The sequence below is a fragment of the Tursiops truncatus genome, chromosome 13, assembly GCF_011762595.2.
Source record: "Tursiops truncatus isolate mTurTru1 chromosome 13, mTurTru1.mat.Y, whole genome shotgun sequence".
Lineage (NCBI taxonomy): Eukaryota > Metazoa > Chordata > Mammalia > Artiodactyla > Delphinidae > Tursiops > Tursiops truncatus.
In genome coordinates, this window is record NC_047046.1 from 22,099,378 (window position 1) to 22,123,542 (window position 24,165).

General features: G+C 53.0%; 2 protein-coding genes across 14 annotated transcripts in view; one reads left to right on the top strand and one right to left on the bottom strand.

Moving 5' to 3' along the window:
* The window catches only part of EMID1 (EMI domain containing 1), a 52,540-nt gene that overhangs the window by 23,816 nt on the left and 4,559 nt on the right, over positions 1 to 24,165 (top strand). The window contains exons 14-17 of one of the 5 annotated variants that reach the window (XR_012325248.1): positions 6,868 to 6,912; positions 12,177 to 12,261; positions 13,169 to 13,259; positions 16,505 to 16,561. Coding sequence is in view for 3 of the 5 variants with exons in the window: in XM_073790276.1 (XP_073646377.1) it covers positions 6,868 to 6,912; positions 16,505 to 16,726 (267 nt within the window). In the remaining 2 variants the exon portion in view is untranslated. Of the gene's footprint in view, positions 1 to 6,867; positions 6,913 to 12,176; positions 12,262 to 13,168; positions 13,260 to 16,504; positions 17,341 to 24,165 lie in introns of those variants that run through there. The other 4 variants (XR_012325247.1, XM_033837133.2, XM_073790277.1 and 1 more) reach the window with 4 other exon arrangements.
* On the bottom strand, positions 18,419 to 24,037 carry RHBDD3 (rhomboid domain containing 3). 9 transcript variants are annotated; one of them, XM_033837136.2, is made up of 6 exons: positions 23,925 to 24,037; positions 21,375 to 21,564; positions 20,299 to 20,682; positions 19,206 to 19,368; positions 18,832 to 19,119; positions 18,419 to 18,744 (listed from the first exon to the last, which is right to left on the bottom strand). In XM_033837136.2, the coding sequence occupies exons 2-6, from the start codon at positions 21,520 to 21,522 to the stop codon at positions 18,567 to 18,569; spliced, it is 1,161 nt and encodes a 386-aa protein (XP_033693027.1). In that variant the 5' UTR covers positions 21,523 to 21,564; positions 23,925 to 24,037; the 3' UTR covers positions 18,419 to 18,566. The 9 variants fall into 9 exon arrangements, with proteins under 9 accessions (XP_033693027.1, XP_033693026.1, XP_073646380.1 ...); XM_033837135.2 differs by lacking the exon at positions 23,925 to 24,037 and adding an exon at positions 23,650 to 23,918; XM_073790279.1 differs by lacking the exon at positions 23,925 to 24,037 and adding an exon at positions 23,650 to 23,918 and having other exon boundaries at positions 21,375 to 23,424.

Consider the following 24,165-nt stretch of genomic DNA (forward strand, 5'->3'; position numbering starts at 1 on the left):
GATACGCGGGCCTCTCACTGCTGTGGCCTCTCCCGTTGCGGAGCACAGGCTCCAGACGCACAGCCTCCGGACGCGCAGGCTCAGCGGCCATGGCTCACGGGCCCAGCCGCTCCGCGGCATGTGGGATCTTCCCGGACCAGGGCACGAACCCATGTCCCCTGCATCGGCAGGCGGACTCTCAACCACTGCGCCACCAGGGAAGCCCAAGGGAACATGGAGTCTTAACCACTGTGCCACCAGGGAAGTCCCTCCATTTACATTTAGTGATGTATATTATTATTGATATGGTTCTGCTTAAGTCAACTATCTGGCTATTTGTGTTCTACTTACCCCAATGTCTCCTTTATTTCTTTTTCTCCCCTTCTTTTCCTGCCTTCTTTTTTTTTTATTTTAGATTTTAAAAAAAATTTTATTGGAGTATAATTGATTTACAATGTTGTGTTTCAGGTGTACAGCAAAGTGAATCGGTTATACATATACAAATACCTGCTCTTTTTAAGATTCTTTTCCCATATAGGTCATTACAGAGTATTGAGTAGAGTTCCCTGTGCTATACAGTAGGTCCTTATTCGTTATCTATTTTATATACAGTAGTGTGTATATGTCAATCCCAATCTCCCAATTTATCCCTCCTCCCCCCTTTCCTCCCTGTTAACCATAAGTTTGTTTTCTACATCTGTGACTCTATTTCTGCTTTGTAAATAAGTTCATTTGTACCTTTTTTTTTAGATCCCCTACCTTCTTTTGGATTGAGAATTGTTCTGTGTTGTCTCTACTAATGACTTTTTCACTATACCTCTTTGTGTTACTTTTTTCACGGTTGCTCTAAGGATAACAATATGCATCCTTTTACTTGAATTAGTATTATACCTCTTCATGTATACATAAGAACGTTACAACAGTATAATCCACTCCCTTCTGTCCTTGTGCTATTGCCATCATATATTTTACTTCTGTATTTGTTATAAATCCTCAATACATTGTTGTTATTGCTTTAAACAGTTGACTTTTAAAGAAGTTTGAAAAACAAAGAAAAATAGTCTTTTACATCTCATGATGTATTTATCATTTCTATACTCTTTATACCTTCCTGTAGATCCAGATTTTCATATAGTATCATCTCTCTTGAGCCTAAAGAACATCCTTTAGCCTTTTTTGTGGTGTGGGTCTGCTGGCAACAAATCCTCACTGCTTTTGTTATCTCAAACTGTATTTAACCTTAATTTTTGAAAGATGTTTTCACTGGATATAAAATGATAGGTTGGCAGTTTTATCCCCCTTTATTACTTTAAAGATGTTGTTCCGTGGTCCTCTGGCTTATGTAGACAATTACAATTTCTCATGAGAAACTGACTGTCATTCTTATTGTTTTTCCCCTGTACATAATATGTCTCTTTTTCCTTTGGCATTTAAGACTTTCTCTTTACCCTTGGTTTTCATCAGATTGATCATGATGTGGATGGCTGTGATTTTCTTTGTGTTTATCCTGCTTTGGGTTGGCTGAGATTCCCGGATCTGTAAGCTTGCTGGGTTGTGTTTTTCGTTGGTTGTTTTGTTTAATGAATAAAATTCTTTTTTACAGCATTTTTTGAGTTCACAGCAAAATTGAGTAGAAAGTACAGAGAATTCTCATATACTCCGTGTCCCCACACGTGGATAGCCTACCCCACCATCGACATCTCACATCACAGTGGTGCATTTGATACGATTGATGAACCCACATTGTCATGTCATTATCCCCCAAAGTCCATAGTTTACATTAGGATTCATTCTTGGTGTTGTACATTCTATGCGTATTAATAGATGTATAATGACATGTATACACCATTGTAGTATCATATAGAATATTTCACTGCCCTAAAAATCCTCTGTGCTCTGCTTATTCATCCCTCTCTCCCTTCTAACCCCTGATCTTTTAACTGTCTCCACATTTTTGCTTTTTCCAGAATGTCATATAGCTGGAATAATACAGTATGTAGCCTTTTCAGATTGGCCTTTTTCACTTAATAATACACATTTAAGGTTCCAGCGTGTCTCTTCATGGCTTGATAGCCCTTTTTTTTTTGAATAATATTCCATTGTATGTACCACAGTTCATTTATCCATTCACCTACTGAAGGACATCTTGGTTGCTTCCACGTTTTGGCAATAGTGAATAAAGCTGCTATAAACATCCAAGTGTAGGTCTTTGTGTGGACATAACTTTTCAATTAATTTGGTTAAATGCCAATGAGTGCAATTGCTGGATCATATGGTAAGAGTATGGTTAGTTTTATAAACTTTTTTGTAAGTTTTTGTAAGAAACTATGGTCACCATACTATATCTTAGATCCTTAGATTAGAACTTAGTCATCTGGGAGTTCACTGGCAGTCTAGTGGTGAGGACTTGGCACTTTCACTGCCATGGGTTCAGTCCCTGGTCGGGGAACTAAGATCCCTCAAGCTGCACGATGCAGCCAAAAGAAAAAGAAAAAGAACTTAGTCATCTTATAACTGAAAGTTTGTACCCTTTTACCAACCTTTCTCCATTCCTTCCCTCCCCACAACCCAGTCCCTGGCAACCACCGTTCTACCGTTCTACTGTTTCTCTGAGTTCAACTTTTCTTTTCTTTTCTTTTCTTTTTTTCCGCATTCCACGTATAAGTGATACCACACGGTAGTTGTCTTTCTCTGTCTGGCTTATTTCACTTAGCATAATGCCCTCCAGATTCATCCATGTGGTCACAAATGGCAGGATTTCCTTCTTTTTTAAGGCTGAATAATATTCCTGTGTGTGTGTGTATAACCCACATAGTATTTATCTGTTCATCAATCAATGGACACAGGTTCTTTCCATATCTTGGCTATCATGAATAATGCTGCAATGAACATACCTCTTCAAGACAGTGATTTCCTTTCCTTTGGATAGATAACCAGAAGTGGGATTGCTGGATCATACAGTAGTTCTATGTTTAATTTCTTGAGGAATCTCCATACTGTTTTCCATAATGGCTGTACCAGTTTACATTTCCACCAGCAGTATACAAGTGTTCCCCTTTTTCCACATTCTCACCACCATTTGTTATCTCTCATCTTTTTGATAACAGACATCCTAACAGGTATGAAGTGATAGCTCAGGTTGTGGTTTTGATTTGCATATTCCTGATGACTAGTGATGTTGAGCATCTTTTCACATACCTATTGGCCATTTGTATATCTTCTTTGCAAAAATGTCTATTCAGGTCCTTAGCCCATTTTTTAATTGACTTATTTGGGGGTTTTGCTATTGAGTTGTATAAGTTCCTTATATATTTTGGATATTAACTCCTTATTGGACATGTGGCTTGCAAATATCTTTTACGATTTCATAGGTCGCCTTTTCATTTTGTTGATGACATTTCCTTTCCTGTGCAAAAGCTTTTTAAATTGGGTTGTTTGTTTTCTTCTTGTTGAAGTTTAAGAGTTCTTTGTATATTTTGCATATACAGAGATACACCTTTGTACACCTTTATCAGATGTATCTTTTGCAAATATTTTCTCCGAGTCTATAACTTGTCTTCTAATTCTCTTGACATTCACTTTTGCAGAGCAGAAGTTTGTAATTTTAATGAAGTCCAGCTTATCAATGATTTCTTTCATGGATTGTGCTTCTGGCATTGTATCTAAAAAGTCATCATTAAACCCAAGGTCATCAAGGTTTTCTTCTATGTTATCTTCTACGAATTTTATAGTTTTGCATTTTACATTTAGGTCTGTGATATATTTTGAGTTAATTTTTGTGAAGAGTATGAGGTCTGTGTCTAGATTCATGTTTTTGCATTTAGATGTCCAGTTGTTCCAGCATCATTTGTGGAAAAGACTACCTTTGCTCCATTGTATTGCCTTTGCTCCTTTGTCAAAGAAAAGTCAACTACATTTATGTGGGTCTGTTTCTGGGCTCTCTATTCTGTTCCATTAATCTATTTGACTATTCTTTAGCCAATACCACACTGTCTTGACTAGTGTAGATTTATACTAAGTTCCCTCTAAGCACTGCTTTCACCATCTCCCACAAATTTTGCTAAGTTGCATTTTTATTTTCTTTTTCTTTTTTTTTTATTTTTTTCTTTTTTATTTTTTTGCGGTGCGCGGGCCTCTCACTGTTGTGGCCTCTCCCGTTGCGGAGCACAGGCTCCGGACGCGCAGGCTCAGCGGCCATGGCTCACGGGCCCAGCTGCTCCGCGGCATGTGGGATCCTCCCGGACCGGGGCACGAACCCGTGTCCCCTGCATCGGCAGGCGGACTCTCAACCACTGCGCCACCAGGGAAGCCCTGCATTTTTATTTTCATGTAGTTCAGAGTATTTTAAAATTTCTCTTGAGATTTGTTCTTTGGTCCACCTGTTATTTAGAAGTCTTTTGTTTAATCTCGAAGTATTGGGGGAGTTTCCAGTTATCCTTTTTTGTGAGGGGGGCTGTGCCTCGTGGCTTGTGGGATCTTAATTCCCCGACCCGGGATCGAACCCATGCCCCCGGCAATGGAAGCTTGGAGTCCTGACCACTGGACCGCCAGGGAATTCCCTCCAGTTATCTTTTTGTTAGGGATTTCTAGTTTAATTCCATTGTGGTCTAAGAGCATACATTGTATGATTTTTATTCTTTTTAATTTGTTGAGTTATATTTTATGGGCCAGAATGTGGTCTATCTTGGTGAATGTTCCATGTGAGCTTGAAAAGAATGTGTAATCTGCTGTTGTTGGATAAAGTGGTCTATAGATGTCAATTTTATCTGGTTGATTAATGGCATTGGCGGATTCATATATTTCTCTTTGCAGTTCTATCGGATTTGGCCTCACATATTTTGATGCTCCGTTGTAAAGTGCATACACATTAAGGATTGTTATGCCTTCATGGAATGCTGACCCCTCTATGTCCGTGATAACTTTCCTTGCTCTGAAGTGTGCTCTGTCTGAAATTAATATAGCTACGCCCACTTTTGTTAAAAAATTAATTTATTTTATTTTATTTTTGGTTGCATTTGGGTCTTTGTTGCTCCGTGCAGGCTTTTCTCTAGATGCAGCGAGCGGGAGCTACTATTTGTTGCAGTGCGCAGGCTTCTCATTGCCGTGGCTTCTCTTGTTGCGGAGGATGGGCTCTAGGTGCGTGGGCTTCAGTAGTTGTGGCACACAGGCTTAGTAGTTGTGGCTCGTAGGCTCTAGAGTGCGGGCTCAGTAGTTGTGGTGCACGGGCTTAGTTGCTCCGCGGCATGTGGGATCTTCCTGGACCAGGGCTTGAACCCATGTCCCCTGCATTGGCAGGCGGATTCTTAACCACTGTGCCACCAGGGAAGTCTGAGGCTCTGTTAATTTTTTTTTTTTTTTTTTTTTTTTTTTTTTTTGCGGTAAGCAGGCCTCTCTCACTGTTGTGGCCTCTCCCGTTGCGGAGCACAGGCTCCGGACACGCAGGCTCAGCGGCCATGGCTCACGGGCCCAGCCGCTCCGCGGCATGTGGGATCTTCCCGGACCGGGGCACGAACCCATGTCCCCTGCATCGGCAGGCGGACTCTCAACCACTGCGCCACCAGGGAAGCCCTCTGTTAATTTTTTTTTTTTTTTTTTTTCCTCCGTTAATTTTTTTAAAAATCTTTCTTCTCTCTGTGCTTCACTTAGAATTATTGCATTGACCTGTCAAGTTAGTTGATTCTTTCTTCTGTTATGGCACATCTTCAATTAATCCCAGCTAATTAATTTTTTATTTCTAGTATTATCATTTTTATTTCCAGGATTTCCATTTGATTCTCTTTTCATAATTTTCACATCCCTCCTGAAATTCCCCAACTCATCACCCATTGTATCAATTCCACTAGATTCAATTTTTTATTTTTGGCTGCGTTGGGTCTTAGTTGTGGCAGGCGGGCTCTTCACTGAGGCATGTGGGAGCTTTTGTTGTGGCACGTGGGCTTTTCACTGCAGTGCGCGCGATTCTAGTTGTGGTGTGCGGGTTTTCTCTTCTCTAGTTGTGGCATGCGGGTTTTCTCTTCTCTAGTTGTGGCATGCTGCCTCTGGGGTGCATGGGCTCTGTAGTTTGCAGCGTGCAGGCTCTCTAGTTGAGGCACGCGAGCTCAGTAGTTGTGGCATGCAGGCTTAGTTGCCCCACATCCCCTGCATTGGAAGGTGGCTTCTTTACAACTGGACCACCAGGGAAGTCCCTCCACTATATCCGTTAACATAGTTGTCACAGGTATTTTAATCTCCATGTCTGGTAATCCCAGTACCTGGGTTGGTTATGGGTCTGTTTCTACTAACTGATTTTTCTCTTGCATATGGGTCACATTTTTCCATTTCTTCACATGTCTAATAATTTTGTATTGCATCCTGGACAATATAGACAATATAGTGAAGACAGTCTTCCTCTGAAGAGTGTTGAGTTTTGCTCTATGGTGTGGCTCCAACTCAGCTCTGTGACTTTAGCATGGGCATTTCACGGACCATCCAAGGATTAGAGTGGAGTATTTATACAGATTTTGCTCCCCTACTGTGGCTCCCTGCTTTCCAGCATTTCCCCTCCGTTTCCTCCTTCTTTGTCAGTCTTGACCCCGACCTCTGATTCCTCAGGCCAATAAGACTAAAGCTTGCTGCTTGAGCTGTTTGCCAGGCAGAGGGGGTTGGGATGAGCCCTCAGAGGAAAAGCCATAAATATACTGATGTTACCCAGTGCAGTTCCCTTCTTTCTAAGGTCAGATATCCTTCAGTTACTGGCTGCTCTTTATCACTTTCCATTGCCTTCAAACAGTTGTTTTTTTGCATTTTTATCTCGCCCAAACGAGCTACTCTCTGTCTCACCCTTGCTCAGCCTCTCTTCCTCTCTCTATCCTCGCCTCTCTCACTGTTCCTACCTCTCTCTCCTTGCAGGGAGAACCTGGCCCCAAAGGAGACCCTGGTGAGAAGAGCCACTGGGTAAGCCACTAGCCCAGCACTGCCCTCCCGCTGCCTCCCTGCCCTGGACACTCAGGAGATTATTTGGGGGTGGGGGCACCCCATCCAGATCCCCTTTGCAACCTGGTCTCCAAGTGGGGAGCCTTGCCAGTTCTCAGCCCCAGCGTCCTCCCCTATCCTGTCCCTCCCCAGTGGGCAGGGCCAGCCGTATCAGCAGACCCTACATTCTTTGCCTCTGTCTTTATCCCTATCTCTGCCTTCCTTCTGCGGCCTTTCCAGGCCAGGGTGACCCTGCCAGTTCCTCCTGGGCAGTTTGGGCTGACCCAGTCCAGACTGCATCCCCTGCCTCCATAGCCCCCTCCCAGCAAGGGCTTTGGCTTCTGCTCCCCTGTCTGCAAAAGAAAGGGAAGCATGAAAACAATATCCACACAGAAGAACGGGACAGGAGGCCTTAGGAGAGCCATGCAGCAGAGGAAGGGAGTTGTAGAAACGCTGAGGTACACAGGAGCGCTTCGGTAAAAGGGACAGGGCACTAGACACCACCATACACATAGGAATCCGTGAATCACAGGAAGGGAGACCTGGAAACCACCATGGACACGTTGTACATGGTAAATGAGGTCAGGGGACCTAGATCCATTGTACCCAAAAGACCTATAATTAACATGAGGTCCCAGACACCATCACATACACAGGAGACCCATGAGGAGTCGGAGGAGAGGCCTAGAAACTGCCATACGCACCAGAAAACCATGGAAAATGAGATGGGGGATCTGGAAACCACTGTACACAAAGGAAGCCCATGAAGGCTGGGAAGGGAGGTCTAGAAACTGTCACATACACAGCAGACATAGAATAAATGGGAAAGGGGACCTAGAAACCACATGTGGGATCCTAGAACCTTCACATCACGAGAGAGACTTGCAGTGAATGAATTTCAGGGCCTAGAAATCACCCACCCAGGAGACATGGGGGGAGGACTAAAAGCCCCACGGTGCAGGGACCTGGAAACCATCACTGATATAGGACACATTTGGAAAACTGGATGGGATGGGGGCAGACAGGAGAGGCAACTGGGGAGTTCTTTTGGAGGCTGGTATTGTGCCTCCCTCCCTCGTCCACCCCTCTCCCTGGTGCAGTCTGGCTGGGACGCCCTACTTCCTGGCAGGCATTAGTTAATGAAGACATGGGAAGCACCCAGCGCCTGCCCTGCCCTCTCTGCTCCTGATTGTGGGGTCAGTGATGGATACAGCCGTGGGAGCCCCCCACCCTGCACAAGCCCTCCCCCATGTCTTTCCGTGACTTCTGGGGTCCTGCTACCTCTCGGGCAAGCCTCTCCCAGCCCCTCACTGCCACCCCACTCCCTTACCCACCCTCTACCCACTAGTGGCTCCAGAGCCTCTTAAGCATACTGCCTGCTTAGGCATGAGCTGGGCTGGGGGTCAGCTAGACCCATGTGATCCCAGCCCTCTGCCGCCTCTAGGCCCCTTCACTGGCCTCTCCCAGAGACCTTTCATTTGGAAACACATTTTTCACCCCGCCTAGAGGAGGTGGGAGAGGTGGGATGAAGGCTGAATTAGGCTGGGGAGCCCCATCCCTATATGGGGGTCCCAACAGGAGAACAGATGCCTGAACTCTCCCAGAACAGACTTCAAACTCAGGACCACCTGTGGGAGGGGCCCCCACAAGAGGTAGCAGGGCCCCTGCCCATCCACCTGCTTTCCACTTACCCACCTGCACTTCTGCCCCTGCTTGCCGCCTGCCTGGGAGGGGACCCGCTGGGCTGGGGCTGCATGAGGCTTTGGGGGCTGGGAGAACAGCTCTGTTGGGGGCAGGTGGGGATGAGGTCTGTGTGGGGAAGAGGCCTGAGGGCTCCTATACACACTCCACCTACCAACCCCCACTTAGTGAAGCTTTTGGAGCCACTGACCTGGCTGTGGCTCAGCATTGACACCCAGTGGTCATGAGGATGCACTGCAGGCACTGCCTGGGAGTGACGGGGCTCAGCTGGCCCATCTAGACCAAAGCTCATACCCCTTATTCAGACAGGAAAAACTGAGGCCCAACTCCACAGAGTGAATTGTTGGCAGAGCTTGAACTGAAGCCCAGGCTTTTCAGCTCCCAGGACTGGGGGAGCCAGCTAACTTTCCCCAAGCGCCTCCTTGGTGGGTGCCAGGCCCCAGGCTGGGCACTGTGGACATAGATGTGATTTGGACACAGTCCCCATCCTCAGGGTGGTCACAGTGGGGTGGGGGGAAACAGACCAGTAACCAGCAGTGACAGGACAGGGGGAGCTCAGCTATGATTGTGGAGGGGTAGATTTAGCATCTTCTTGGATAAGGAGACCCAGGCCGAAGCCTGGCAAAGGGTGTTCACGCAGAGGAGAGGAAAAATCACATGCAAAGGCCCTGGGGCAAGAGTGGGCCCAGGGTGTTTGAGGAGCTGCAAATACTTGGAGTGACAGAGTGTGACAGGTAAGGAGTGAGACAGAGGTCATAGAGGCTTTTAGGACTTGAGAGGCCATGCTGAGGAATTAGGACTTTGTTCTATGGGCAGTGGGGAGTCATTGAAATATTTATAAGTAGGGAAGTGACATGGTCAGATTTTTGTTTGCAAAAGATCCCTCTGATTGCCATGTGGAGAAAGGATGGGAGAAGGGAGCAGAAAGAGAGACTAGACAGGAGGCTGTCCTGGTCACCCTGGCAAGAGGCTGTGGGGGCCGGAACTAGAAGGGGGACAGTGAAGAGGGACAGATGTCAATGGAGCTGAGAGACACTTGGGTGCTTGTCTGACTATGGAGGGGGGAGCGAGAAGTTAAGGGAGATGTTTACAATAGTAAAAGAGAGAAGAGAGCCAGGAGAAGCTGGCCTGCTGAGTTTTCTCCATGGAGAACGGGGAATGTCTACATGACAGCCGAGTGGGGGTGTCCAACAGGCCCTGGACACTAAGGCCAGGATTGGAGGGCACTGGGACGTCATTGGTGCAAGCAGCAGGCCACCCACCCAGAATATTTTTTTGGCATTTTCCCCCATATTTTTACTTTGAAAATTTTCAAATATATAGAAAATTTGCTACAATGACTATCCTTGTACCCTTCTTCTAGACTGACCAATTATTAGTATTTTGCTGCCTTTGTTCTTTCGCTCTTTATATATCTATAGATCTTTTTTTTCTAATCCATTTGAAAGTAAGTTGCAGACCTCATCCACATCTCCCCTAACACATCAGCATGTGTCTTGAAAGAATATGGACATTCTCCCAAAGAGCCACAGTAACACTGTCACACCTGAGAAAGCTGACATTAATTCAGTGAAATGATGCCACTTAATATACAGCTTATATATAAATTTTACCCATTGTCCCCAAAATGCCTTTTGTAGCTAGTTTTAAAAAAAAACAAGATCAATCAAGATTCATGTGTTGCATTTGGTTGTCACATCTCTAGGTTCTTTTTTTTTGCGGCACGCGGGCCTCTCACTGTTGTGACCTCTCCCGTTGCGGAGCACAGGCTCCGGACGCACAGGCTCAGCGGCCATGGCTCACGGGCCCAGCCTCTCTGCGGCATGTGGGATCTTCCCGGACTGGGGTACAAACCCATGTCCCCTGCATTGGCAGGCGGACTCTCAACCACTGCACCACCAGGGAAGCCCTCTAGGTTCTTTTCATGTAAAATAGGCCCCCTGCCCTTTTCTTCTTTCTCTTGACTTTGTCATTTTGTGACTATCCCACTGTCTAGATTTGTCTGACTGTTCCCTTGTGATGAGATGCAGGTTAAATACCCTTGGCAGGTGCACTAACTGGGGATGTGGTGCCCTCTTATTGCATCTCATCAGGCGGCTTATGACATTAGCTTGTCCCATTGTCGATGCTGGCAGTGGCTTAATGTAATTTTTGAAGGTCATCCATGTTTAGATGGGTGTAATACTTGAAGAGAGATTACTTTAGTGTGACCCGGTGACCCCCAGGCCCAATGGCCAGTCAGTGGCCCCATCCATGTGATGTGGACAGGACAGCCAGATCATAAGGGACAGTCTCAGCATGGCCACAGTGGGCTCACTCAGAACAGACATGTTGGGAGGACTCTTGATTGTTAGACGTTTTTGTGGGAACAGCTTCCTTGAAGGTAGTAATTGTACCAAGATGCATATTATACCTCATCCCTTCATTTAATCTGTACTAAGTGAAGCACTCTGAGAGGCTCCCAGATGTGTCAGGGCGGGAATAGTTCTATTGCTATCCTGGTGCTCTGTCAGAATTAAGATATCTACATTCCAGAAATAGCTTTAGTCTGGACTCGGAAAGAGGAAGGAGTGAGGGAGTGTGGAGTTTTGGCAAGACCGCGGACCCTATGCTGGGGGAGGAAAGGACAGACAGACAGACACTGGGAAGAAGTGAAGGTGAGGGCCAGCTGGCGGTCCCTGGCCAGCACCGGCACCACTTGAGACAGGAGACCCCAGAGCAGGGAGGCCTAGGGGAGGGGTCTGAGGGCCGCTGCTGCATCCCCGGGCCTGGGTGCTGGAGACTCAGCTGAGAAGAGAGGGTGGGGCTGAGGGCTGGGCTCCGGGATGTGCAGCACATGGACCTGGAGTAGTCAGAGCCCAGGGAGGGATGGGCTCAAAAGGGCTGGGGCAGGGGCACCTGGGCCTGAACTTCAGCTTTGCCGGCATTTTAAGCCTGGCTTCCCAACAGCGATGCCACACAAACATTTTCTGATTTTACTCTTACATGTTCATTTGGACATGAGTGGGAAGGATATCGGTAAGTAGCCTGATCCCACCAATGGAGTTAATTAGGGTGAGACAAATACAGTATTTAAGGCAAAATTGAGTCAGTTTAAAGACTGTTAAGTAAAGAAGAGTACAAGTGGCCCAGGGATGTGGCAGGAATCGTGCAGATGATGTGAGACCAACTGGTTTCAGGCAACAGAGATGGAGGAGGGGCCGGGGCTCTGCGGCAGCGTCTGGGCAGGTTCTGTGGCAGGCTCTGGGACAGCAGTGCTGCCCCTGCAGACTGGCCTCCGCCCGCCCTCAGTGCAGCAGGATTTGCAGGGGTGTGAGGAAAGAGCAGCCAGCTGGGTGGGATCCTACTGAGGAGGTTGCTTCTGCCTGCCTTGGCCCCCTCCCATCCTCTCCTGGTCTTGTCCCTGCTGTCCGTGGGCCCTGGGCTGTGGCAGGTGGTGTGGAGCTGCAGGTGCATGTCCAGGGTGGGGCATGGGCCTCCAACAAGCTTTGCAGGGCCCCCTCCCCTGCCCCCTTCACGGCTGCATCTGTCTCTTTCCTCCACAGGGGGAGGGGTTGCACCAACTACGCGAGGCTTTGAAGATTTTAGCTGAGAGGGTTTTAATCTTGGAAACAATGATTGGGCTCTATGGTGAGTAGAGACAGACAGACGGACAGACAGCCCAGCCCCCGCCTGCCAGGCTTCCCCAGGCCCTCCAGGGTGGAGCTGCCCGGGTCCAGTCAAGAGGCTGGATAAGGTACCTGCCCTTCTCCAGGTGGAGACCTGAAAGGTCAAGACCACCCATCTCTCAATGACTGGTCCCTTGTCCATGGGTGAAGGGGGGGGCCCTAGAAACCCAGGCCCCCACCCCTGTGGTAAGACCTGGGGCTCCAGACATTGTGGGTAATGTGGTTTTCAGGCCTGCAGGGGAACCAGAGGTGACAGATTTCAAGTCTGAAAGGAATTATGGGCAATGGAGCCAAACTCCAGAACTGCAGGGGACTGTGGGTAACAGAGCCAGACTGTAACAGTGCAGGGGGTTGTGGGTAATAACGTCAGAGCCCAGGCCCCCAGGAGGATTATGGGTAATGAATCCAGACCCCAGTCAGGCCTCAGCTCAAGAGAAATTGTGGGGAACAGAGCCAGTCTGCAGGCCCACAGGACAACAGGTCATGGGGCTAGACTCCAGAAGTGCAGGGGACTGTGGGTGACAGAGCCAGGCTCAGGTCCCAGGGGACTCTGGGTAATGTACCACCCACCAGTTCTGACCCCAGAGGCTCTCACTGGGCAGGCCATCCTGGCCCCAGGGTCCCCCTTTAGTGGCCTGAGAGACCCTCCCCCAGGCATTCACCCACCAGTTCTCCACCCATCTGGTCACTTGAGGAGACAAGTGAGCCCCATCCCCACTTAGAAGGAGCAGCCAAGGTCCCAACAGAGACTCACGCCCAGGCTCCTGCCCGGAAGCCAGAAGGAACTGGCCCCGCCCCCCACCCTCGGTGCCCAGCCCAGCCCCTGGAGGCCGGACATGCACCGTCTGCTCTTCTCGATCTCCCATCAGGCTCCTAGCTTACAGAGCTTCCTGCAGCAGCAGGCTCAGCTGGAGCTCCTGGCCAGACGGGTCACCCTGCTGGAAGCCATCATCTGGCCAGGTAACGGCAGGGTGGGCAGGCAGGGGCAGCCCCTGCCAGGAAGGGCCTGGGAAGGGCCTGGGGACACAGAAGGCACCTCCCAATACTGGATCCAGACTAGCAGACAGCCACTCTTCAGCCCTTCCATCCAGCCAGCAGACGGTGTCTGGCACAGAGGAGGTTCTGGTAACTAGTTCTTGAGTGAATGAGCACCTGCTCTGTGCCAGGTACCTTGCTGACACAGGCTCCAACAGATAAGACAGACAGGGTCCTGCTCTCATGGAGCTTAGGGTGCTGGGGGGAAGCCCTGGAACTGGGCGTTAAACCTAGGGTGAGGAATATCACAGTGGAGTGAATACAGGTGGCCACCAAAGCCCACAAGTGCTCCTGATGCAGGCTGGGGGGGTGGTAGAGGGCGTCTCAGGAGGGCTTCCTGGAGGAGGAGGCATCTAAGTGGAGACCTGAAAGGCAAGGATCGGGGGCAAGTGAACAGGCAGAGGAACAGCATGGACAAAAGCCAGGAGACCAGAGAGAACCTAGAGGGACAGCTCTGTGAGGTTGCTGAGGGTGAGAACAGAGGCTAGAAGATCTGGTAGGGCCCCATTTGAGAAGGTCCTTGAAGGTAGGTCAGGGAGGCATGGAAGGAGGTTAGACACCACCTGGCTGTCACAGTGGGCCTAAGGAGGTCTCTCCACGTTAAACTGGAGCCTGTGGCTGGCCCTGGAGAGAGTCAGGGATCGGCCACCCCGTTCCTCACCTACCCGTGAAGAGGCCCCAGCCCTTCTCCCAGCTGCCCCATCTCTCAGCCCAGTCCTAGCGCATCAGTGCACACAGCCTCAGACATAATGTCCAACCTCCCATCTATTTTACAGATGGGGAAATTGAGGCCCCCAGCAGGAAGGAGAGCCAAGGTTAGAGCCAAGCCTCCTTCATTTGGCAAAACTGTAGGGCACACCTACTGCAGGCTGGGTCTGAGGCAGATCTCAGGGTACCCACCTTGGGGAGCTGCCCATTGGGTGGTGGGCAATCCTCAGCATCTATAGAGATGAGGGCCATGGGGTACAGGAGCACCAAAGGATGTGTGTGAGGAGAAGCCTTCCTGGAAGATGGGACCCTTGCGTTAGTCATAGAAGGTCCCTACGAGTGTGCCAGTAGGAAGTGGTGGGAGGGCAGCCCCCATGGGGACAAAGGCCTAGAAGTGGGAAGGTGTGTGGGTTCTGCTTCCAAAGCTGCTCTCGCCATGCCACAGGGCTTCCCCAACTTGTGAAAACTCAGACCATCTCCCAGACCTCCTCCCCTCTCCCAGAGGAAGGACCAAGGACCAAATCCCAGGTGCTCAGCTCCTTGTCAGGTGTCCCCCGACTCCCCTCTCAGGAGGATTGGGAGGGGAGCCAGAAGGGACACACTGTGGCCTTGGATCTGTGCTCCGCCCCCCTCAGCTGGCTCTGTCTCCAGCAGCCCAGGGAGGAAGTGCCAGGCACCTGGCAGTGTGGCCAGGAGGAGGGGAGTAGAGGACATGGAGCCTTCCCCATTGGCCCATCATACACAGCAGGTGCTAACAAAAGACCCAGATGGGGCTCATGTTTAGATTATAATCAATAATGATGATAATAGTAACAGCTGTCACACATCCAGTCCACCTGGGCCGGGAAATTTACATCCATCATCTCCAGTCCTTGCAACAAGCTTTCTAGGTGGGCGACACTGTGCCCACTTCACAGATGAAGAAACACAGGTTCAGAGGGCTCGTGTGACTCCCCCGGGACATAGGGATAGTAGTGGTGAGGCCAGGGGTCCGCCCTAGGTCAGGTCTCTGAAGCGCCAGCTCTTTGGGCTCCATCGGCAAAGGTTCCCTGACCCCTCTGCTTTGCTAGGCACTGAGTGGGGCCCGGGGGAAACCAAAGCCCTGAATTTGATCATGTCAGAACAGCATCTCATGACTGATTCACAGTGACCAGACCTGCAGGAGCCCTGGGTCGAAAACACACCAACCTAGTGACCATAATAATCCAACATTTACTGTGAAAACCACTTTCCACTCTTGGTCACATTGAACACTCTGCAAGGGTGTGACAACAGGAGTGTCATCCCACATTCCAGATGAGGCTTAAAGGTTCTGGGACTTGCTTGCCCAAGGCCACATAACTGGGACATGATAGGGCCAGGACTTGGCCTGAGCTGATGTTGGAACCTGAGCTTTGAGCTACCCTCCTCCTATGCTCCCTGTTTTAGGGCATGAAATGTTCCTTGGCTGTGATTGCAGATACCTGTCTGCCCCAAGGGCGCCAAATCTCAGCCCAGAGGTGCATGAGACACAGGGTCAGAGTGCTAGACAGTTATGAGTATGAGGGTATAGCTCCCTCCCTGGCATTGCCTTCAGTGGGAAGCTGGTGCTCACCAGAGTCAAAGTGTCTCTCCTGTGAACAGTGTTTCGAAGGCTCAGCCAAGTCCTCCATCCTGGGGCCCTCCCCCTGGAAAAACAGCCCATCCTTCCGAGCTGCCTAACCCCTCATTTAACGTTGAGAGGGACTGAGGTGATAGTTACATAAGGCTTCCTGGAAGAGGTAGGTCCTGATCTGCATTTTAAAGGTTGAGTAGTTTTCCAGGTGGGAAGAATGCCAATTATCCGGTTTTACTCTTGGGGGCCAGCTTATTTGCAGGTTGGGGCATATCTCACCATAGCTAAATCGAAACTAACTTCAGTAATTACTGGAGTTGGCCAGGGCCTCTGTATCTGGAACTGTCCCCCTGGTTTTAGAGATGAGACAGCTGAGGCCCTGACAGAGGTCCAAAGCCACACGGTAGGTCAGTGGCAGAGCCTGGCCTTCCTAAACCCTTCCCCACTACAGGTGGCCTAACCTGAAAAGAGAGGAAGAGTGAGGCTGATGCCTGGCCTTAGTTTACCCAGCTCTGAAATGGGAATGATTCAGGGCACACCTCTGCTCCAAGATATGTTAACGAAGAAAAGAGCTATACTGTTTATGGAGCATCTGCTACATGCTAAGCATTTCAGAAACATGGTGGGTTCATTGATCCCCACTTGACAGAGAAAATCAAATAGAGGCCCTGAGTGTTCTAGTTGGGTTAGGGGCTAATAACTCCTGCGGGGAGGGGCACTAACCAGCTTTGCAGACCCCCTTCTTTCCCACACCTCTGCCTCTTAGACTTGGGCAGAGCCCCACCCCCCCACCCCCTCAGAGGGCCAAGGGAAGGTGGGCACCTCACACAGACATCACTAACCCGGCCTCTTTCCTTCCCTCCCGCAGAACCAGAGGGGTCAGGGGCAGACCCTGCCGGCACGGGCACCCCCAGCCTCTTGCGGGGCAAGAGGGGAGGACACGCCACCAGCTACCGGATCGTGGCCCCCAGGAGCCGAAACGAGAGAGACTGAGTGTGGTGGTGGCCCCTTGGTGAGGGCCAGGCCAGGCTTCCCTTCCCAGCCTGGACTTGGCCAGCTGCCTCCAAGGTCCGCCATCCGTATTTATTAATATCCTCAGGGTCCCTTCTGCCACCTAGGCCTTTGGGGTGGGCATGTCTTGGTCCTGGCAGCCCGTGCGCATCTGCCTCCTATGAGGCTGAGCTGGGACTGGAGCCTGAGAGGGAGGTGTGGTCCAGGCAAGAGGTGAGGCTTTGCTCAGGGCCGTGGGCCTCAGTTTCCCTCTGTGAAATGGGGTGATGCAGGCCTGTGGGGAGGGGCGGCAGGTTTGGAGCTTCTGTCTTCTCATCAACCGCCTGGCCATCCAGGCCCCAAGCAACTGAGGGATTTGGAAGCTGGGGCTCTGCCCGGCCCTCAGCACACCCAGGGATGATGAGAGCGGGCAGTCTCACCTCCCCACTCCCCAGCCAAACCTGGGGGGCCCACCTGTACCCCTGGTCTCCTTGTTTTCTGGTGCTGGGTTCCTGACCCTGAGGTCAAGCTACCTGATCTGACTGGACATTCAGGGCTCCTTGTCTCAGTTCTGACCCCTGAACCCTCAGTCCTTCTCATGTCCCAGGCGGAGGGGGCATGGAGAGGGAGGGGCCACCTGCTCCCACAACGGCTTGTGACAGACACCAGGAGGTAGATGTGTATTGGCCAATAAAGGCCCCCAGCCTCACTGCCCACCAGCCTGGTCTCAGTGTGTGCTTAGATGAGGGGCAGCCGGGCAGGGCCAGCAGCCTTTCTTCTCAGTGGCCTTCACTATCCACCTGCAAAGCACAACTGTGAGGCCAGGGCTCCCCTGGCCATCACCTGGGCAGCTGGGGAATGGGGGTAGGTGAGCAGAACAGAGGCTCAGGCCATCCCCACCCCCTAGCCAGGTGTCCAGCAGGAGCTACCAGACCTCAGGGCAGCTTCCCTTCTCTGAGCCTGTTTCCTCACCTGTAAAATGAGGCTGATGGTGTAGTCCTCAGGTTTCCCAGTCTGTTTCTGGCCCCTGGCTGGTGACCAATGGCAGGGTCGGTCTCTGTGGCCCCTCCACTCTGGCCCTGGCCTGGGGTACAGCCTCACGGGTGACCAGAGCACAGGCCAATCCGGGGCCTACAGCCCCCTGTACTGCCCCTCAAAGTCCAGCTTCCCGGCCCCTCTGCCTTGCAGAGTTCCCATCGGTGACTCACACCCATGCCCCACCCTCTGTCCTCTAGGCTTTGGCTACACCTCCCCTCCCTGGGAGGGGGCAAGGACTGAGAGGGGCCAGGAGGGAGGAGCTGCTTCTACAAAGCTGAGGAAGCTTCTCCCCCACAGCACGCCCACATTGCTTCCTGCCCCCGCCCCCCCCCCCCCCCCCCCCCACCGCAGGGCCCAGCCACCAGCCTCAGAGCCTGCCCTGGGGCTCTGGCCCTTGTCGCACTGAACTGGCCCTTGTCCAGCAGGGACACAGGGGGCTGTGGGCGGTGAAGGGATGCTGTTCCTGGCGAATCAGGGAAGGCTTCCTGGAGGAAGGTCTCCGTGTAGGCCAAGACCTGAGGATGGGTAGAAATTAGCTGGGAAACAGATGATAAATGCTCCTTGGCAGAGGGTCCAGCCCAACAAAGACCCTGAGGCGGAAGCTCAGTAACACTGTGTCTCTGGACATCAGGGAGCTGCTCTCCTGCAGTCGGCTGTTCATTCACTGCTCGTTCATTCTTTCATTCATTCATTCATCCCCCTGATGCTAATGTAGAAGAGTCAGACACAACTGCTGCCTCCAAGGAGGTCCAGGTTGAAAAGTGAACTGGTTTTTATTCTAAACAGTACCAGGGCAGGATGCTGGGGGGCCTCCTCTGAACCCACCCTGACTCTCAGCAGACAGGGCTGGGCTCTGACTTCCCACCCACAGGCCAGGCTTCTCACCTGAGAGCCTGCCTGTGCTAGGGGGGCCCAGGACCCTCAGGGTGGGTGGGCCCACCCCTCCCCTGAGTCACCAGCGCCTCGGTGCCCACATCCCCGCCGACCAGCAGTGACACGGCACCCTCCACACGGCTTGTGGCTGCCAGGGCCACCACCGCCTGCTCCGTGGGGAAGCCCATGCGCTCCAGTTGCTGCAGCCTGTGGGAAGGGGGGACAGGGAGGGAGTGTCAGGGCCGCTTCCAGCCCCCACACCAGGGGACCCCACCCCTACTTACCCCACCTTACCGCAGGGAGGAGACGGAGGACTTAGACAGCCGGAGTGGGCTTTCGGGACCCTGGACTGGCCCCTCAAGGAGTGAGGCCTGGATCCCCTTCTGCAGCATCTGCTCGTCTAGGGCTGCCCACAGCGGGGTCCCTGGGGGGAAGCTGGGCCCAGACCAGGCCAGTCCCACCTCTGAGGAGCCCTCCCAGAGCGGCTGCATAGGCCCCAGGCCTGGCGGGAGCGGGGCTGAGCCTTCTCTGAGGGGCCAGAGGCTAGGGGAGGCCATGTAAGGCGGTCCAGGGGTGGGCGGCCTGGAGGGGCAGAAGCAGAAGGCCTGACTGCCAGCCACCGGCATGGCTTCCACCACCGGGGCCAGTGTCCTCGGCATCACCCTCACCTCACTCCGGCAGGATGGGTGACAGGCAGCTCAGCCAGGCCACCTGGGGTGGGAAGGAGCTGGAGCGGCCAGCACCCTGCCAGGGCCCTGCACAGGACACCCTCCTGCAGTGCCTGCAGCCGCTGCTCAGAGATCTCCAGCCACCGGAAGGCCCCAGCCGCGTCTGTCTGCCCAGGGCAGGGCGGCGGGTCAAGGAAAACCACATTCAGCCAGGGGTGAGCCTGCGCCACATGCCAGGCCCCGTGCCAAGTGTGTGATGGGAATTCCCTCCTGTCTCCTCACTGTGGCCCTGCCAGGGAGGTGTCATCACCCTCGTCAGCAGTGGAGGCTCAGAGAGGGAAAAGGGCCCCTGCCTGAAGCTACCCAGCCAATGAGAGGCAGAGCCAGATGTGCCTCATCCCAAAACCTGTCTCATCCCCATTCAGCTGCCCCCTGCCCGCTGTCCCCTGAGGCCTGTTGCTGGCCTGCTCAGGCCTGTGACCCCAGGCCCACCCCTGGGCCCTGCCCCAGCCAGGGCGACATGCTCCCCTCTCCAGGATTCAGCCGGGTGTCCCCAATCCTAAACGACTCCAGGGTCAGCCTGTACCCACTGTTCCCTCTGACTGCACTGTTGTCCCCGACAGGCATTAAGCATCTTTGGAGCAAAAGCCTGTTTAACACACCTGCACCACCGGCCACAGGTCGTTCCCCCTTTTGGTGCCAGGAGAGCCACAGGCTCACGCTCACCCTGGTCCTTAACACCCTCTGTACTGTCTGCCAGGCCCGTGCTCTCCTTTTCCACTTCTCGTCACCTGAACCCCTCCTTCTGCATGGTCTCGGCGTAGACCCACCTCCACTGGGACGTCCAGATTAAGTGCCTCCTTGGGCCCCTCAGCTCCCAGGCTCTCCTTTAAATTGTAATTGGTACCTCTACATGGCCACAAGCCCCCAGTTCCCAGCCCAGAGCCAGGCGAGAGGAGGACTTGGAGACGCTCCTGGGATGTGTGTGAATGTGGGGGCCCGACCTCTTGTGCCAATTCCTTCCCAGGCACCCTGGGGGCCCAGCCACAGAACCCACACGTCCACATGAGCCCTGGGCCCAGGCAAAGGATACAGGCCAGGCCAGCCAGGAGGCCACAGAAGAGCTGCAGGAAGGGCGGCTCGGAGCTGAGCAGTGGTGTCAGGGCGAGCAGCAGCCACGGCAGGAGCCATGGTGGCAGTGCCCCACGGGGCCGTCTAGGGTTGTAACCCTGCCCCGCCAGCATGGCCAGGTGGACAGGCATGTATCCACAGCCCCCGGCTGCACTGGACACCCCGAGGCCTGCCAGCAGCACAGCCATCAGCCCGGAGGCCAGGGCAAGGAGGGTGGAGGCATGCAGGAACCGCAGTGTGCCCAGGTGGCACTCCTGCCGCCAGCCCAGCGTGGGCAGGAGCAGCAGGCTCAGCAGCAGCCCTGGGAGGGCCTTGTGGCCCAGGGCATGTGTCAGCAGCCGGTGCGCTGGGAGAGAGAATGGGCTTATGTGCCAGGTTAGTGGCCCTAACCCCCAAGGCTGGCCCCGGTGTGCCAGATGGGGAAACACCCTCCGCCAGGGCCGCCCACTAAGCCAGCACCCCCTCCCCGGGAGCCAAAGTCTGCCCACTGCCAGTAGTTTAATCACTGGTGGTGGGGACCAAGGGCTTCCAAACACTGTGACCGGCCCCCTGCTGCTTTAAGTAGAACAAGCCAGACCCAACACTCGGTCTTCTTAAGAACAACCAACCATGGATAAGTCACTTCACTTCTGTGAGCATCATTTGGGTTCCTCAAATGTAAATGGAAGCTGTCATTCTTGGGAAACAGGTGTTCAGCTGGGGTTACTCTTCAAACCCCTAGTGCCTCCTTCCTGTTCTTGGGCTTAGCTGAAAGTCTTAGTTTATTTTAAGGGAAAGCCACCCGAAAGGGGAGCCGTCTGAAAAGAATTCCTACTCACAGGCTCCCACCCCTGTGCTGGCCCCTCTGCCCAGGTCCTCGGCCCTCCCTTCTTGGCTGTAGTTGAGCTGGGCATGCTCCCGTCCAAGGCTGACCTTCCCCGGGGCCCTGGGTCCTGTCCTTGCCTGACAACTGCAGGATGCATGCTGCTCCTGCCAACTGGTCTCAGGCCCTACAGCAAGTCTCCTGCCTCCTCCAAGGGCCATGTGGCCGGCCCTCACCCTGCCAAGGGTCCAGCAGCAGCTCTGGGGCCAGGACAAGGCTGGGGCCAGCTCCCAGCAGCCACAGGCTGCTCATGAGCAGCATCAGGACAGAGGAGGCGAGAGGCAGCGCCGGGGTCAGTAGGCCAGGGGGACCTCTGGCATGCATAGCTTGTCTGAAGGTGATCAAAGGTGGTCTTGGGGCTGTGTGCTAGGGGTAAAGGAAAAACAATAAGTTATTATTGCAGCTTTTATCTGACTTCCTTTCGGCTACCATACCAACAGTACCATTTTACAGAAATAAAAGCTGAGGCTGGAGAGGCGGGTGCAGCAACTTGGCCATAGAGGACCTCAGAGCCTAACCATGTGTTTAGCCATCTTGCCATCCCACTGATGTGTGAGGATGGGAAGAGGCCAGGCCAAAAGGTCCCTGAGCCCTGATGGGCCCTGGAAAGGGGCCTGGAGTGGGAAGCACAGGGAATGGGAAGTTGAACGGGAGCCCTGGACTCCCAAAATTTTTTGGATTTGTGCAGCCCCCCAGGGCAAATTCAGAGCCATCTCCAGCTTTCCTCTGCCTCCCTCTTCCCTCAGGCTACAGACCAGCTACCTTCCTCCCTCCCTCCTCCCCTCCACTGACTTAGAGCTCCAGGTGGCCTGAGCTGCCGTTGACAGAGGGGGTAAGGCCAGCCAAAGGGCAGACAGATTAGGGAGGGGGTGGAGCAGAAGGGTTGGAGGAGAGGCAACAGGAGTCTCACACCCTGAGTGCACACAGTGACACTGGACAGAGACGTCCTCTTCCTCAAGCCCCAACCACAGCCCCTCTGACCCTACCCTCCCTTTCACAGAAAGGTTTCAGCATCCACTCCACTTCTTCCTGCTGTTCTCTCCCTGGGCAAATCTGGAGCCTCTCCTTCCTCATCTGTAAATTGGGGATTAAGAAAATCCATTCCTCATAGAATGAGAAAAAGGAATGGACTCAGGCAGTCCCACAGCTCCTGCTGGATAAACTGTAGCCATCCTGGCTGTCCCCAACAAGGGGAAGCCTGAACATGGAAGCAGCTGCTCCAGCCCTCAAATGTGCCAATTTCCTGCCCATGAGGCAAGGCTTTCTCTCCCATTCTCCCTCCTCACATCCAGCCTGTCCTCTAGGCCCTGCTGGAATCTCCTCACTCCTGTACCCTAGCCTGTCTCAGGACTCCCACTGAGCTGATTTTATAGGGCAGGAAGCAAAATCCCAGAGACAAGAAGGCTGCTTCATCTGCTCGCTTGTCATGGGCATCCTTGGCATCAAAACCCACCCGGCAGTTTCCTGCAGGAAAAATATAGGAAACTCCTCTGCCTGCAACGTCCTTCCCTTCATCTCTCTAACAGCAAACTCCTATTCACCCACTGAAGCCCAGCTCAAAGGTTCCCTTCCCCTCCTCTGGTCCCTCCACATCTTGGAGCCTACCCTATCCAGTGAGCACCGCTTGGCCTGTTTTTCTCTAGGCAGGTGGTCTGAACTCTGGGAGGAGGGGTGCTCCTCCTACTCATGGTCAAGTTCCCCAGGGTGCTCCTAGCACACAGCTCGCGCTTTATGTGTCTTCACTGAAAGAAAGACACTAGCTTTGCTCCAGGTCCCGCTGAAGGATTTGGTGAGCCCTGCCCTTCGCTGGGCCTGGGCATCTGCCTAGGGAGACTGGGTTGAGTCCAAGAAGTCAGGCAGGTGCAAGCCTTGCGGGGAGCCAAGGCACCCACTGCCAGCTTTCTCCTGCACCTTCACAACCATCCCGCCCCCCCACCCCGTGTACTTTAGCAAGAGTGAGAGACTTGCCCATGGACCAGCAGAACTGGGGTCTGAACGCCCCAGGTCGCAGTCTCTTTATCTATAAAACGGGGCTGTGCAGCATCAGGCCCTGCCTACCTTACTGGGAAGGCGGGAGGACAGAATGTGAAGACAGGACGGGGACAATTCTTCCGGGTGATGGAGAGTGTGTGGGGGGGTGGGGGGGGGGGTCCCAGGCTGTGGGTGGGGCTCAGCTTTGTGACTTTAGGAAAAGTACCCCAAGTCCTTGGGCCTCAGTTTCCCCTTCTGTAAAAACAAGGATGTTGGATGAGAGGTGATTAAAGGGTCTTCTCAACCTCGACCGTTACTGGGGGGGCTCTCGGGCCGGGCGCTACGTTCGGGGCCTCCCATCCAGCCCACCGGCCTTGGGCCCCTCCCCCGCGGACCGGGCCACGTGTCTGGGGTACTCACAGCACAGCGCGCCCCCCGCCCCCATAAGGCTGAGTGGAGCCCTTGGCTGGGAGTCCGTACTCTAGCTTCCCGCCGACACCCGAGCGCCCCGAGCCCATTCTGCTCGCCCTCGGGCGCGTGACCCGGGCCGACCGGTCGGCAGGCCACCCCCTCCTCCTCCGCCACCGCCCGCCGATTAGTCAGCAGTTGTTCTAGGCCCCGGTCCCTTCCCCCAGCCCTCCCGCCGGCCTCCGTTTCCCTCCAAGGCCGACTCTTCAGAGACGGTCCCTAGAGCCAGCGGGAGTAACCATTCCAAACAACCTAGCATCAACCGGAGAATCACTCCGACTTGTTACCAAGATCCGCTCGCCAGCCGCTCCCGCCCCTGCGGTGCTATTTTGGCTCACACGTCACATCCGGTGCTCTTTAGAGAGGATTAGGACTCGGTTTGCGGGCGCGAAAGCTGTGGTTCGTCCCTCCCTCTCCCACCCCCGTGGCCTGGCCCGATGGTAGCGCCTGAGGTTGCGGGTTTCGCGCCTGCGCAGTGCGGCGCCTAGAGGGAAAGCGAGAGGGAGACGGACGTTGAGAGAACGAGAA